Source organism: Brienomyrus brachyistius, chromosome 9 (genome assembly GCF_023856365.1).
Source record: "Brienomyrus brachyistius isolate T26 chromosome 9, BBRACH_0.4, whole genome shotgun sequence".
Taxonomy (NCBI): Eukaryota; Metazoa; Chordata; class Actinopteri; order Osteoglossiformes; family Mormyridae; genus Brienomyrus; species Brienomyrus brachyistius.
The window spans coordinates 501,458-517,916 of record NC_064541.1 but is presented as its reverse complement, the minus strand read 5'-3'; the positions used below and the strand labels follow the sequence as shown (position 1 = coordinate 517,916).

At 41.2% G+C, this 16,459-nt stretch overlaps 1 protein-coding gene across 1 annotated transcript in view; it reads left to right on the top strand.

Annotated features, from left to right (window-relative positions):
- grik2 (glutamate receptor, ionotropic, kainate 2) overlaps positions 1-16,459 on the top strand; it is a 142,101-nt gene that overhangs the window by 92,085 nt on the left and 33,557 nt on the right. The window contains 2 exon segments of the mRNA XM_049027148.1: positions 8,472-8,678; positions 11,989-12,212. Of these exon segments, the coding sequence (XP_048883105.1) occupies positions 8,472-8,678; positions 11,989-12,212 (431 nt within the window).

Below are 16,459 nucleotides of genomic sequence, written 5' to 3'. Positions count from 1 at the left end.
AAAATGGGAGCTTTAAGAAAAACATTCTCTGAACTGCTGGTATTTTTTTTTTTGCCCAAAGATACAAAATGTGTTGCCTTTCATCGCCGAGGTACTGAAAGGATGTGAGTCATAATGACAAAATAGGAAGCCATCTGTACTGCCATTATTACATTGCAAAGAGGCAAAACAATGATATCAAATAAAATTGATGGTTGTCATTATTTATCCTCTATTTTCCATGCATATTGTATACAAAATTGCAGTTATTATTTGAGATCACACATTCCAGTAATTGCTGTGTTGAACTAGATGCATATACACAGTGTGATAGTTTAACCATGAAAAGTGTGGGTAATATTCAGGTTTAGAGAGGAATTTATCTTCCACGGTATGTAGGAGAACTACTTAACTATGGTTTAGTTAAACTTAAACAGCTCTGATATGAATGGAAACCTGTGTTTCCGTGGGATGTCCAGTGCTGTCAGGTAACTGTTTCTTTCCAGGGTAAATACAGAAGTCAAAATGGAGCCATTGTGTAAACCAGAGACCAGACCACAGGGGAACATTCTGAAGGCATTCCTACTATTTGTCAATTTTAGGACCATGTCTGAGACTGATTGGAGGCACTGAAGGGGAACCTCACAAGCTCACCTCTTTCAGGGAGGAGTCTATTTCCATGTATAAACAATTTGTATGCTAGACACGAGGAACAATTAATTGAATTTGATATGAGGCTTTAATTTACTCCCATTGTGCAATCTATCAGTCACCAATCGAGGTGCATTAAGGTGTACAAATTTACATCCTTACTGTCAGGCGCCTGAGGATCAAAGGTGTCACAAGGAGACAGAGAGAGAGAGGGGAAATGATGAAAGCAAACGTCTTAAAATGAATAAATAATGTATTCAGGTTTGTTATGAATTTTTTATTGTGTCGGTATTCTCCGCAAAATATATTTTGATGGGCTGCGGGAAAACAGCAAGCTGGGTTCCCCGATTCTGAGCACGTCGTCATTATTAGGAATGAACAAAACAAAAATTACGAAGATCATTGGGAACATGTCTGGGATCTGTAAGGAGACAGGGCAAGGACTGTTGCCTGTAAAAAATGTATGTCTGCATATTTCAGCAATTTATTGTTACTGGATTCATACCGCTTGAATCAGGCTTTTGTAAGAGTTGTGTGTGAACCCTGCCTAAAGGTGCATATTTACATACGACCCCCATGACCCAGAGCTAATGACCTGAAACACAGAAGCACAGATTGAGCTCACAGATCAATAAAAGTACAAAATAAAGGTGTGATGCAAGGCATTACAGATATTAGACCATAAAAATTGAGAATAAGAGTCAGATTTAAATCATGAGTGATGTTTTAATCCACATACATGAGCCCTGCTACTGTGGTCTTGCTTCTTCATTTGAAGAAGACTCTTCTTTCGAACAAGCGTACCCTGTTTCATTAGATGTCATAGTGCTGAGGAGCCTGTATTAGTGCTTGGAATGTTCATGTTCCACAAATGAGGTGCTGTGTTCTGTGCCAGCCTGACTTTACAATAGCTTGGTAAAGAGATACAGTTGTTAATGGTGTGAGTTCCTTTAGGTGAATAGTCAAATAAATGAAAAAAAAAAAACTAAGAGTAATCACCTAATTCGTATCCATTTAAATGTTCCGCAGTGACGCAGTGGGTAGTACGGTTATCTCACACCTTCTGGATTAGGGATTTCAGTCCCTGTTAACTCCAATGTCCCCACAATGTGGTAAATACCTGTTATTTTGACATTGTTGGGAGCACCTTCTGGGTCCCCACAGGAGAAACTCAATTTTTATAAAAATCTATGACTGCATTCAAAAAATTGAAAGTGTAAGTATATTGAAGTATATGAAAGTATATTATATTGGTATGCTTGGTTACTTCTGGTTAAGGTTAGACCTGGTTAGGGGTTTATGGTTGTCATTATTGGGATTGGGGTTTTGCCCATAGAAATGTGCAAGCAAATGTGTTTGTGTGACATTTGCGGGTTTCTTCCAGGTTCTCTAGTTTCCCTCTGAAGTCCAGAAAAGCAGTTAAGCAATTGGCTTCTCTAAATAGCCAGCAGGGTATGACGGAGAGTGTGTGCTTGAGCATGTGTGTGCCCTGTGATGGTCTGGCATCCACAGTTTACCCCTGCCTTGTGCCCTGGGCCCCCCCCCCCCCCCCCATTCTGAGCGGGACAAACCGTTGGAAAATCTAGCCTTCAGTTAGATTGGCCTGACTAAACGTTAATCTAGCTAGAACAATTTCTTACATGGAAAGCTGTAAGTGTTTTATAATATATAGATACTATGGTGTGAAATATTAGGACCCTTCACCTGCTGTTCCTCCTGTTCAGATGCGCAGGCTGTTTCCATGAACAAGATTTAAGTTCACTGTGGAATATCAGAATTCTCCTGGTGAAACGTTTACTTTTTAGCTCACATAAAAGTTTAGGATTTGTATTGTAGTGTATTTGTGGGTGATAACTGATTCTGTGACCGGTCACACTGTTGAGTTGGTGTTTTTTGCCCTGCTAACGCCACAATGTGAAAAGAAGAGATCGATAACACCAAAATGAATGTTTAAAATGACTGAAATGGTTGAAAATCATTTGTTTCCAAGGAGACATATAATCTATTGTGCAATTTACTTGAGAAGGATAAGGATAATTTTGCGGTTATTGAATGTATCTCCTGAGTAAAACAAATGCCTTATTGTTTTAATTAGATTTGTTTTTAATTTAGATATGCCTTTAGTTTTTCAGGAGGGTGGTCGTATGCATTCTGCTCAGTCTCCGAATGAGATGGTAATTTTCAATATGTGGAATTGAGCGCAATGATAACTATACTGCCTGCTTACTAGCTTATCAGTTTGTCTGGAATAAGACTCCTATATGACCTTTGATGACCTTTGAACGGAGGCACCATGTGATGGAGGTCCATGTCTGGATGTATCTGCGTTCCATTCCCGACCGGGAGAGTGGCTTACAGCTATATCCCTGTGTTGGTGGTTTATTGTGTTCGAAAGAGAAATAAAAAAAAAAACCTAAGTGGAAACGCATTTTGTATTTTTCTATTGTAACAGGAGAAGTTCTGACATGATGCAAGGTTTCGCTTCATTATAGCGAAAGGCTGTGATGTTTTCATGGGCTTAATTTGAGGGTAGCCCATTAAAAAAGCTCCCTCTTTCGTCAAAGTAATGGAAATAAAAATCCACGTATGATAATTACTATCCGTTTTCCAAACCGGTTATCCTACTGGGTCGCGGGAGGTCCGGAGCCTATCCCAGAAGCAATGGGCATGAGGCAGGGAACTACCCAGGAGGGGGGCCAGCCCATCGCAGGGGCCACTCACACACCAGTCACTCACACATGCACACCTATGGGCAATTTAGCTACTGATAATTACCAAATAATGTAATTATTGGTTACTGAGTTCTACGTGCTCTTTTATCTGTGAACATAGGACGGATTAATTTGGTGTCCTAATTGGCAAGAGTGAGGGCCCTCCTGATTGAGTTGACAGTTATTCAAATTCTGGATTTCTAGTACACTAAAGGCTCAAATCATAGCAGGGGAGCCTAAAATATTGCACATTCAGGCATTTGGGGTTGTTTGGCAGAGTTTTCAAGCTAGAAGTTTCTGCCAAGTGCAGTCTATCTGGCATGACGATCCCCGGTAGTCAATAGCACTGGTCTGTCCTTGGTATCGTCCACGACCCTTCATGCCTCCCCCGGCTCCATTCTGCTCTGCAGGTTCCTCTCAAACTAGGTCAGAAATAGAGGCAGTGCCCCCCTCACCCCATCTATCATGTTTAGGGCAGTGATCAGAATTCTGGGAGACCCTGGTGTTTATAGAGCAGAATCACCAGGAGAAATGCTGGACTGTTTAACTTCCCCTTAAAGAATTATTGATGTTTTATTGGTTTTGTTTTTTTTTTGCCCCATTTTACGGTATTTTTTTATGTTGTCATTTTCCTGTGGATATAAAATACTTGAAAACAACAAGCATTCTATTATTTCCAGTGAATGTTCTCTGGGTTTGTTTATGGTTACTTGAATTTGCTGAGGCTAATTTAGGACTGAACCATTTTTACGAAATATCAAGGATATACTTCAGATTTGTCATAAATGGCTATTTCATGAGCTGATGTAATGAAGTGACCAGAGCCGAAAGCTGTGCGCTACTGTATAAAACAGTGATACTTCCATGGTCATGGTTAGTCAGTGCATGGCACCTCTGTTGCCATGACAACACAGATACACAGAGCCAGTCCACTTCCAGCTATTCAGAGGATCTTGTTTTTCTGATAGAGCTGGAGAGGAAAGTATCCAGCGGGCCTCTGCATGAAAGTAGAAACACAGCGGGGATCAAGCATGCGCTCGTTGTTCTGGAGAGGACATGCTCCTGTGTGTCCTGAAGGAGACATGGATTCTCCTTTTGGTCCTGGTACACTGAGGTGTCTGGGATATGTCCAGGGTTACGGTGCTGCTAAGATTATTACTATTCTAATGGCTTATTTTTATGCCGTCTGTGAATATAAGGTTTGTTGGCATACTGATTCCAGCTTCGATAGAATCTGATAGAGGCTCTGAATTCATGTTGTGGCACTCCTCCATGCATGCCGGTCCCAAAATACTGTGCCATTAAGATCTACTGATCAGTGATGATCAGGGATGTGCACAGGCTGGTCTTCGTAGTCTCTCCCTTGCTAATTTAAGTGTCTCTTGGAAATGCCTTATTCTTCTTTTTTGACCCTTCTTTTATCTACCTTTTCTTTGGTGTCCTTTATACTCTTCAAAGCCCCCATAGCTGTGTTTTCCCCTATGACAGTGTCAGCCTTCACATTCTCAGCCTGTATGGCCCAGTCTGAGCTGCTCTTTAAAGAAAGAATCAATAAGTGACCTTGCCCACTTTCTGGTCCTACATCCTGGATCCCCTTAATATTCCCCACAGGTAACTAAACACCTGATTGGTGTGCATGGTAACTAACTGCTTACTCTGTGTCTTATCACAGGATGTGCAGGTTAGCTTTTCCCCTCCCTGAGGGTGTAATCAAGGTCCATACCTTGAATCTTGAACCTCGCCTTTCTCAGCCACTCCTATATATACCAAGGCTGTCCTGACATTTTATAGCCTATATACCAGGGATTCCCCGGCATTATATAGCCTATATACCAGGGCTGCCCCGACATTATATAGCCTATATACCAGGGCTGCCCTGACATTATATAGCCTATATACCAGGGCTGGCGCGGCATTATATAGCCTATATATCAGGGTTGTCCCGGCATTATATAGCCTATATACCAAGGATTCCCTGGCATTATATAGCCTGTATACCAGGGATTTTCCAGCATTATATAGCCTGTATACCAGGGCTGCCCCGACATTTTATAGCCTATATACCAGGGTTGCCCGGGCATTATATAGCCTATATACCAGGGATTCCCTGGCATTATATAGCCTATATACCAGGAATGCCCAGCCCCTTGATCGATTTCGGCACGTTTCCAGGTCGATCACAGGAGATGGTACTCTACACCCCTCCACCGCCCCAATTCCCGGGCTACTTTCTGCTGCCAGTCTGCCCCTGTGCCACAGTGTTCTGTTTTTATTCAAGGTGTGGAAGCAGGGTAAACATTTGATGTACACAGTCTGTCTTCAGTTGTTCTGTGGATCCCCTTGCAGTTCAAGTCTTAGGGTATTTACTTCCTTATATCACATTACAAATTTCTGCTTCAGTTAGGATATTTCAGGTATACGCTTCTGGCTTATACTATCTGCCAGTAAATAAACAAAATAAATTTCCTGCTGTGTAGTGAGTTCCATAGGAATTTTTCTGTATAGAAAAAGCATTGCTGTCTTTGGAAATTGGTATTGTGAGATTGGATGGATTTGGTTTAAATTTGTTTACTGTCTGTGATGTTTTAATTGCTAAGCAATGTTAAGGGACTGGTAATTTTCTTGTAAAACTCGACTCATGTAATTCTGCTTTAGCAAACTATGCTTTTCCTCTACAAAATAAAAAATATTTTCTCATTTTCATGCCATTTATTACATACTTGAGCAATCAACGATAAATAGTTGTGAGAACATTTTTGCCTGTTGGAAAGGCTATGGGATCAGACCTCTACTGGAGTAGCCAGCGGCACAGCTGATCGCATCGTTGCCTCATACCTCTAGTAATTGGGCTTCGATTGGTACTTGCGTGGAGGTTGTATGTCCTCTCCAGATTCTTTCTGCACTTCAAGGACATTCATTTATAACTGACAACAGAATGTGAGTATGTGTCCTATGAAGATGTCCCATCCAAGATATCTGCCTGCTCTGTTCTGCATGTGTCTTAAGCAGTATGGGTTAGCATATACCTCCTCCTGTGACCTGTAAGGCACTGTCAGTTACAAGAAGGATGGATGAATTGCTTATGTGCTTACTGGTCTTGTTCGGGTTATTGGGTTAATGCCCAGAAATATACATTACCTTTTTCTTAATAGTGCAGGTGGTTGTTTGTGTGCTTATAAATGTCATATTCTCTTCAGCACAAATAATATTATGATGGAGTTGTCCCTTTGCAGTATTATTGGTAATAAATATGCAAATGGAATGTGAGAGTGGCTGTCTGGGTGGTGATTTAATTTACTTTTATCTGTCATTGCAAGCGACCCATTTGCACTATTGCTGTGTCTCGTGTATAGGATCAATACCATATTGAATATCCAATACATGCTTGATTCTTTGGCTGTAGCCCAGGATATCGTTGTAAGATAGACCTCAGAAGGATTCAAATGCAGTTCTCTTATTCGTTTTTTTGTTTTTTCATGAGAAAATAAGTATGCAAATAAATGAATAACTTTCGTTTTACGAAGTATATGTGTTTTAGGGCTGCCCGTTACCAACAGTTTTTCTATGGATTACTATTTTACTGATTAATCCATTAATATAAACGATTAATTTTCTTCCAGAAAATCAAGCAGACCATTTAATTTAAGTAAATTTTATTTTGACGACAACAGACTATGTTATTGCAGGGCTTTAGATAATGGACACTGGCTTTTTGGCACTATTATTCTCTCCCACAATTCTATAAGCAAATTAGTAGGACACTTAAAATATTAATGAAATGCATATTTCGACGCCCAAAAGCTGTCACTCTGCATAAATATGGTTTACCCTTATGTTTATTATATTTGGTTAGTTGAGCACGCCGCATGCAACTGTTTTGGTAAATCCTGGTGTTTCCATGGACAATACTTATGGTAGGGTCTGTCGCCCAGAATAGCGCCTGTGTGTTTTCGCTTCACTGCCACTGTGGTATGCCATCAAACTTTGCCACCTTTCTGTTTTATGATAATTTTAACTACTACATAGTGATATTAAAAGAAAGCATTTGTTATATTGGATTGAAACATTTTAGAAATCCATCCATTTTCCAAACCGCTTATCCTATTGGGTCGCGGGGGGTCCGGAGCCTATCCCGGAAACAATGGGCACGAGGCAGGGAACAACCCAGGATGGGGGGCCAGCCCATCGCAGGGCACACTCACACACCATGCACTCACACCTACGGGCAATTTAGCAACTCCAATTAGCCTCAGCATGTTTTTGGACTGTGGGGGGAAACCAGAGTACCCGGAGGAAACCCCACGACGACATGGGGAGAACATGCAAACTCCACACACATGTGACCCAGGCGGAGACTCAAACCCGGGTCCCAGAGGTGTGAGGCAACAGTGCTAACCACTGCACCACCATGCCGCCCCCATTTTAGAAATCATAATGGTAATTTCATAAAAATAATTTTAAAAGAAACAATGTGTCGATTTAAAATGTTGATGTTGACGTCATTGTCTTCGTTGACTGATCACAGCAGCCCTAATGTGTTTCAGTAGTTTCGAGAGAAAAGCTTGCGTTATCTCTGCTCGTCATAACGTGTGGCCTTGACATCATCATATCTCAGCCTAAAAGCTTCTGCCCCCTTCAAACGCTTGCAATAATCTACTGTACTTCATGAGCTTTGGCAGAGTCTGGTAGAGAGAGTGAGAGATGGAGGCAGATGGAGGCTGAAGGAGCAGAGGTAATCTCCTCAGCTTCACAAAGCTCAGCAGTGCGCTTTGGCGCCTGTACTTCAGCATATCACTGTATTTAATCTTTCGCATGGGTCACTTTCAGCATGAAAGCACAAGTGAGAGATATGAAGGATTATTCCGTTGTTGGCAAGCGATGCTTTTGGCACCTTCTACTGGTGTAGAGTATCAGAAAGGCCATGTGTTGATCTTTATTCTTTACCCCCAAGAACCGATTTTCTTCCAGATATCCGTGTGTGAGCAGGCAACGGAAGTTTTTGGAATAACAGGTGTCCTTTGGCCATAATGTCCGAAAAGCTAGGCTTAGTCATCGCCGTCATGCTGAGTCTAGCCTCGCCCAGCCTCGCCCATATCACGACTGGTCACTCTTTTCTGTCCACTGCTACAGGAGGAGCCCTATGTCATGTTCAAGAAGTCAGACAAGCCTCTGTATGGCAACGATCGTTTTGAAGGCTACTGCATTGACCTCCTGCGTGAGCTTGCTAACATACTGGGCTTCAGCTACGAAGTGCGCCTGGTTGAGGATGGCAAGTACGGCGCACAGGAGGAAACCACTGGTCAGTGGAACGGCATCGTCAAGGAGCTCATGGACCACGTGAGTCTCAGTTACTCTAATAATAAGCTGAAAACCTAGAAATAGTCATGAGGCTTTCAGTGTTGTGTATGATTCTGTTTCAGTAGTGATCCTTTCTTTGAAGCATTTAGATCTTTCAGGTTGAAAGTTTGTGTTTAAGGAAAGTAAGTGTTTGTTAACAAATCATTAGCTTGTCATGACCGTGCTGGACATTTGGATTTTGCCAAGTTTGATTTGTCCCTGGGTCAACAAGGGAGGGGCTTGCGTTTCATGTCTTTAAACGATGACAGTCTTCATCGTATGACATCACATTTTTTTCTCATGTTCCCACAGCAGTGTGTGGCTTAGCAGGCGAAACCATTGTGCTCGTGATTGGAAGGTTGCTGGTTCAGTCCTTGTTGTTGTTGTTGTTGTTATTATTATTACTATTATTATTATTATTATCTTCATGATCATCTTCATGAAATAAAGATGCACCCTTACATTGCTCTGTACAGCCTTTGCAGGTAAGCATGTTCCTATGTCTATGTTTATCATTGAATTCTATCATTTTACGTGTCTCTTAACAAAATACATACATACACGAAATAAAACAAGTACTTTAGAAATTTGGATTTAATGAATGCGGTGATGTTATTCAATGAAAACAGTGATTGGTTAAAGAAGTGCAACGCAAGCCCCTCCCTTGTTTACCCAGGGACACATTGAACTTGGGATGTGCTGAAAGTGCTTATTAAAACAGTATTAACAGTAGTAGTAAGATGTACAAGAAGCCAGTAAGAACCTGTGTAAAGGGAAGGCTCGTCGACTGTTACGGGAAGCTCGTGGCATCCTGGCTAATGCCACAGCTGCACACTTACACCCCCAGTCTTGATGCTGAGATGCTGATCCCTTGTCCCCTCATGTTTAGCAAATCAAATTACAACCAAAGTGGTTTAATAACATTACATCACGTTGCTTGTATAATGCCTAAATTGAAACTGACGTGTTGCATTGTTGCGCTGTGGAGGTACGCACGAGGAAAAGCAATTTGTCTGGAATCATCCCACACTTTTTAATCATATTACCACTCAATTACCAACTTTAGCCAAAGAAATTGGTATTATTGAATTACAATTCCCTACATCGGCAAACAAATCTAGATTCATTCCCCTCATTTGTGTGCTCCCTCTGCATAATCTGAGAGTCAGGGGGTTGAAATGAATATAATGCAGTCCTTAGGTTGGTTATATAGTGAAGGAAAGATGGGTGGGCTGTGTTATTGCTGGGGGGGGAGCATTCTGTTTTGCCCCAAAGCATTTCTTAAAAGATAGAAATGCTATCATTTTTATATAAAACCATTGCTGGCATATGGGCTGTAAACTGTAGGGACAATGATTTGAGTGTGATTTGTAAGGAGCCTCACCATGAAGAGCAAGCATAAGCAGGTGTGAATCAGATTGATTCTTCGCTTCAGGCTCAACACCACATGATGGGAGATATCGGTTATTGATCGCAAAGAGCAGTTTGCCCTGTTGGATGAGGAAAGAGTCTAATTACCCGTGACAGAAAGAGGATCCTGTTTCCTATGAAATGTGTGGGTGGGTTAATTCCCCGATTTATGCACAAAAGGGAACACGCACAATTCATCTTCCGTAGACAAACCCCTTAAAGGTTTGTCAAATGATAACGTAAAGGAGGATGAAACTCAGATTAATACAAATTCCTTCAAACTGTGGAAACGAGACCTAAATATATATATTTTTTTCTTTAATCAGACAGTTTCTCTTTGTTGAACCTCCCCTTGATTCAATCTGCACAAATGTCTCTTTAACTTTGAATGACTAATTTAAGCACGCTTGCCTTACTTTGTGTTCATTACTTAACATCAAAAGTTTTTCTAAGAAGAAGGCTGTTCAGGTGAAGTGAAGTGGATTTACTGTAATTTGTTTCTCAGTGTCAAAGGCAAATCACAAATCAGCAGAAATAATCCAGCCAGTACCATCTTTACACCAATGACTAGATAATAAATGGGGTACACCCTGAACAGGATACCCGTCTATTGCAGGGCACAGGGCTGGGGACACCCTGGACAGGATGACAGTCCATAACAGGGCATAGGGCAGGGGACACCCTGGACAGGATGCCCGTCTATTGCAGGGCACAGGGCTAGGGACACCCTGGACAGGATGCCAGTCCATAACAGGGCATAGGGCTGGGGGACACCCTGGACAGGATACCAGTCCATCACTTTGCATAGAGGACACCCTGGACGGGATGCCGGTCCATTATAGGGCACTAGAGCCCTAATCCCAAGAATGACAACCCTAACCCTACCCAGCCTTAACTTAAACCATAAGTAACCAAATAGATAGACTTTTAGTTTTTAGAATGCACTCACAGATTTTTATAACTTTGAGTTTCTCCTCATGGAGATGGAAAAGGTAGATCCCAAAACATCAGAATAACAGGTTATCACATTGTGTGGACAGTTGATCCACATAATGTAATATATACATGACACATACACACACACACACGTATCCATATTTTTATGGGGATTCTATATAGTATAAATTCCTTAACCCCTACATAGTGCTAAACTTAAGCACCAACGGTTTTTATTACATTATGGGGAAATCTGGTCCCCACAATGTAATAATTGCAAAATTACAGTCCTAAAGGCAGATGGCAACAGTTCTGTGAGCAAATTCAAATTTAATGCTTTCGTGGAATAGAAGTTACTGGAATAGAAAACACAAAAATATTGTGTTTTCCGTCAGTACATAGGAAACTTAACGTAGTAGATAATCTGATCATTTTTCAACTTTGAGCCTGAAATTTTGAGCCACATTTTCATATGAGTCTCACATGATCAAAGTTAAAATCCACGTTACATCCATGTTTTCTGCAGTATTGCTGTACCTCTTATTTAGCAAAATCATATTTGACTATTCCGATACGTGACGCTGTCACAGATTTAATGAGCTCTCAGGCGTTACATGACTGAGGGGGGAAACCTTAAAAATGCCCAAAGTCCGGGAAGAGACAGTTTTCTCTTAGATCCTCCCCCAGGAGTGACCTCTGCTTCTGGGCCACCTCCACTCTCGCTCGATACCCGTGGATAGGGGCCGTCCTTAGAAACTTATCGCGGAGCAGAACTGTTGAAGCAGCAGTTGCTAAATCAACACTCCTTAACTGATAAACAAGGCCTTTAAATTTTGACTTGCCAGCAGCGGTTACTGTCTCTCGTGTGCACAGGGCTCGTTTCCGTAATTGGATTGCCTCTAATGCATCTCCCTCCCATGACTTATGGTCCGTTTCTCTCCGCTGCTCTGCTTTGTGTCCACAGAAAGCTGACCTTGCAGTGGCTCCTTTGGCTATTACCTACGTGAGGGAGAAGGTCATCGACTTCTCCAAACCCTTCATGACACTGGGGATAAGTATTTTGTACCGGAAGCCCAATGGTACAAACCCCGGAGTTTTCTCCTTCCTCAACCCGCTCTCGCCTGATATCTGGATGTATATTCTGCTGGCTTACTTGGGTGTCAGTTGTGTGCTGTTTGTCATAGCCAGGTAACATGTCCGTTTCAGTGATTTTAAAAATGCACACACACACACGAACACACATGCCATTAACCTTTCACACTAACTTTAATCTCTTTCTGATAAAAAAAGATTCTGGCACTGGGTAGAATTCCGCTGACGGATGCTAGTGAGATCTGTTTCAGTGGTATGTCACTGTCTGTGTTGCAAAATGCACAGATCAAGAATGTTTTCTAAAAAGAAGAATTACAAAACATGATGTAGCCCATGCAAATCAGACTGTTATGATTGGTTGAAGGTCCAGGCCTTTATTGGCCACACCAACCGAGGCATGTTTAACCAGCCAATGAGCTGTTGTGCTGGCATGTCTCTCTTCTTCACTTGCCTTTTTTCTGGTTCATTCATTCAATCAGAAGTCGGCGCACGGCCTCCCGGTGTTAAGTATTGTGAGGAGGCTTGTCATGTATAATAATAAAATCACAAAATAAAATACCAAACAATGGAGTGATGCTTTCTGCAAAATCTAGTCCAATTCCATGTTCCTGCCACTGTAATGTTATAAGGCTAAGATGAAAAGCAGTTGGATGAAACTAAAACATGGAAAATGAGCTGAGAAAAACTCCCAATACGAATGTCTGAATAATGTATAATACGAACAGACCTCAATTTAGATTGTCGGCAAAATTCTCGCAAGTGCTGGTTTCTGATATAGTAGTGCTGAGAATATGTGAGCACAAACTCATTGTGAGAGGGGTATGCTTTATCTGAAATCAGCTTTGGGTTCCAGAGCCCAATCTAGCCGGGGACTCGGCCCTCCTAGAACAATCGGAAGAGTTGCTGACTTCTTCTCGTTCTACAAGTTAGCTCAGTTTGCACCTTGGTGCAGAGGACACCATGCTCAAACCCTGCACGCACCCACGTTCCCAGGGGAGAGAAATCGTATATGTGCGTGTCCATGTATGCTTGCACGTGTGCGTGCCTGAGGAGAAACAGAAGCACAGAGTGTCCAAGCACAATCATTGCCCCCTCTTCATCCTGTTAGAAGCATTATAACTATTTTTCATTTCTTCTCTCTATTCTTTTCATCATGCTTCAAATGCCGTGGATTGTTTTTTATGGAGTAATGATGAGACTTTATGGTATTCCGGCCCATAAAAGGGTGGGGAAAAAAATCCGTTTTAGGAGTATTGTTGTCACTGGCAGGGCATACTTGGTATAAATATAGTATTCAGGGGCTGTAGAACTAAAGAGACTGAATCATAAAGCGTTATTTTCCCTTTTCTTTCCACACTCAAATTTATAATGAAGAATGTGCTGGCAAAGAGACGAATGAGTCTGGCTAATTATAATTAGCTGTAATGTTTATGCAGTTGGCCACATTATCTAAATCTAACTTTCAAAAATGCATTCCTTCTTGAGTCCATCTTCCTTGGGATAATGACAAATAACGCTTCTGCAATGCAAATTCACACGGCCGTGAAGACCAGAGTGAGGCTAGATTAACTTTAGCCAATGTCATTGTGACAAAAATTAAATCTAATTGTTGTGAATGGATTTACATTTGAGTAAATCCCAGTTGATACATGGTGTTTTGGTTTTTTAAGTTGTTGTGTGCCTTTCATTGGCTTTAATTATGCTCAGTGACTGGTGGTGCTTTTAATAGACCAGTATAAGGATAGATTTCATATTCTTATCACATGGAGGGCTGACATTTACTGTTGGGTGAAGGGCGCTGATGAATTATCAAACGCTCTAAAATGGATAACTGTTTTGCCGTGGTGTTCAATGCAAATCTAATCAGCTGTCAGAAAGGCTGTTGTCATGTGAAAATTAAATGCCAGGATGTCGGCACAAAACTCTTTCCCTTCTTTACGATGTTGCCATTCCAGGAAGACAAACTTAATTTTTCCATGAATTGCCCCACTGTCTAGGAAAACAATACTGAGTTCCCCATTAACTACAGACTTTCTCTGCCTTGATGTGACAGATCAGTGTTAAGGTTAGATCAATTTGTGAATTACGCCATTAGTGTAATTTACTGGATTTGGTTGCCAGTGCGTTATTTTTTTATGTCCAGTTATGGTTTATTGAGCTCATCATACTAAAAAAAATCCTATAGACTGGGTACATGTGTAGCCATATTTCTTTACTATGCAGATATGTTTTTTTAAGGTTTTTTTAATGCCTTTGCCATCTCTGTCTCATGATTTTAGATGCGATGATTTCATCAGTACCTGTTGTCTGAACATGGCTGGTAATTTCTGGTCTTGTCCATTGGACTCCCTGAGCTGAAGAATTGGCAGAATCTGAGAAAGACCAATGATCCAAACCTTCCCCTTACCGGGGGAAGATGAAGGCAGACCTTTGTAAGTGTACCTAGCAGAATGACTGGGAGCTTCTTTATGCAGGCTCTGATAGATCCTGTGATGTAGTCCTGCTCCAAGGTTAGAATTCTGGTGACATCTATAGGATGGTCCTGCAATAGGTCACATGGTCATGTAGGGCGTCAGGACTGTGGAGAGTAGATGATATGCAGGGACATGGGCTTGCCAGGTGGTCATGCTTTGTTCTAAGGAGAATCTAGGATCTTCTCAGTCCTTCAAACTTGTATCTCCTCAAGGTTTTAAAAATAAACAATAGTGTGACCATGTGGATTTTTTTTGTATTCACTCTACGAACATGGATATATAAGCTGAAGCATGGTGGAAAAAAGAGAAGAAATGAAAAAACAAATAATTAACCCTAGAACTTTTGGGCCAGCAGCAGTATTTTCTCTTCCATCCCGAGAGTTTTAAGGTTAATGTCCATTTTTCCAATGTTACTGGCAATATGATCACACAAATAAAAACAAAGCTGCAACTGTCATCTAAGTTGGTTCAGAATATGCACCTAACTGTTTAAGAACTCGTAAAAACACAACTGGGTAAGTTGTATTTTCTGATTCAAGCTGTTTATCTTATGCTCATATTTCAAACAAATGAGAACTTTATCGGCATGCTCGTCTCTTTCGCCCTTTTATTGATATTCAGCCTTAGGAACATTACCACAGATGTTAGCCTAAGTCTGTGAGAGGAAAAAAAACATGTAGAACTGATTTGGTTTGGAAATGTTTGTGTATGGTATGCTCAAGGCTGCTGGTATGTCTGCGCTTGCCCCTGTTGTGTGTTTGTGTGTGAGAGACAGAGAGAGAATGTCCGCCAAATCACAGGGTTACTACCTGATATCTGCCATTTAAAGAGAACATCTTTGACTTGCCGATCAAAACTAAAATATTCAGGATGCTTGTATTTTCTGCATATTTCATAGTTGATCTATCGCTTCCATTCGTTATTTTGTCTCTGTGTTCTGTGGAGCAGTTTATGAAAGAGGGAACTTTAATGAGTTCCCTAATAATGAGAAGCTTTATTGCCTAGTCATTTTGGGAATCAAATATTATTTCTTTTTCCTCTGTTTTGCTTTTGCTTAAATTTAGGCCTTTTTACAACATTGTTTGAGGTGAATAACTTAGCCTTGTAATCGGAGTGTTTAATTAGGCTTCTCTTTCTACAATGGTTACTTGTGCAGATGATTAATTATGGTTTAAGGATATGGCGAAACAGCAGTGTTGTTGCTCTCTATAATGTGAACACCAAAAATTAGTGTGACAAAATACACCAGATTTAGGGGAGACAATTGGCCATTGTTTCAACATGTTTTTGCTGCAGAGCAACAACACAAATAGCCTGTAATTATTTAAGCAAAGGGATTAGAAAGGAATAGTAAAGCAAATCTCAAGTGATGGTAATCTTAGCAGAACGTTAATTGTTGCATTGACTGAGCTGTAAATTAATTGATGTGCGTAGCTTCAGTGGAGCGTTTACTTCCAAGGAATGCTGTGGTTTAAATCTCCTACAAGTTGGGTCGTCCCTGAAGCCTGTTTTGTTGGGTCAAAGAAACAAAGGCAGTGTGTGTGTGTGTGTGTGTTTGTGTGTGTGTGTGTGTGTGTGTGTGTGGGGGGGGGGGGGTGGGGTCAATGGAGAGGGGAAAGGGCCTCACAGCTTACACAGGGCAGCTACGGTGTCTTAGGTCTTCTTGCATGCTGAATTATTGTCAAAGATTAGGCAGAGGTCACCCGAATGGTGCATTTGTTATTTGTCTTATCTAATTCCCCCCCCCCCAAACTGCTCCCTCCTCTAAATACTCTTTGAATTAGTTTCACCCCCCCAGCACACACATGCACAGTCCCGGTAGTCACAAAGCTATTATTCTGCAGAATAAACTGTTTTTGTGTACGTAAA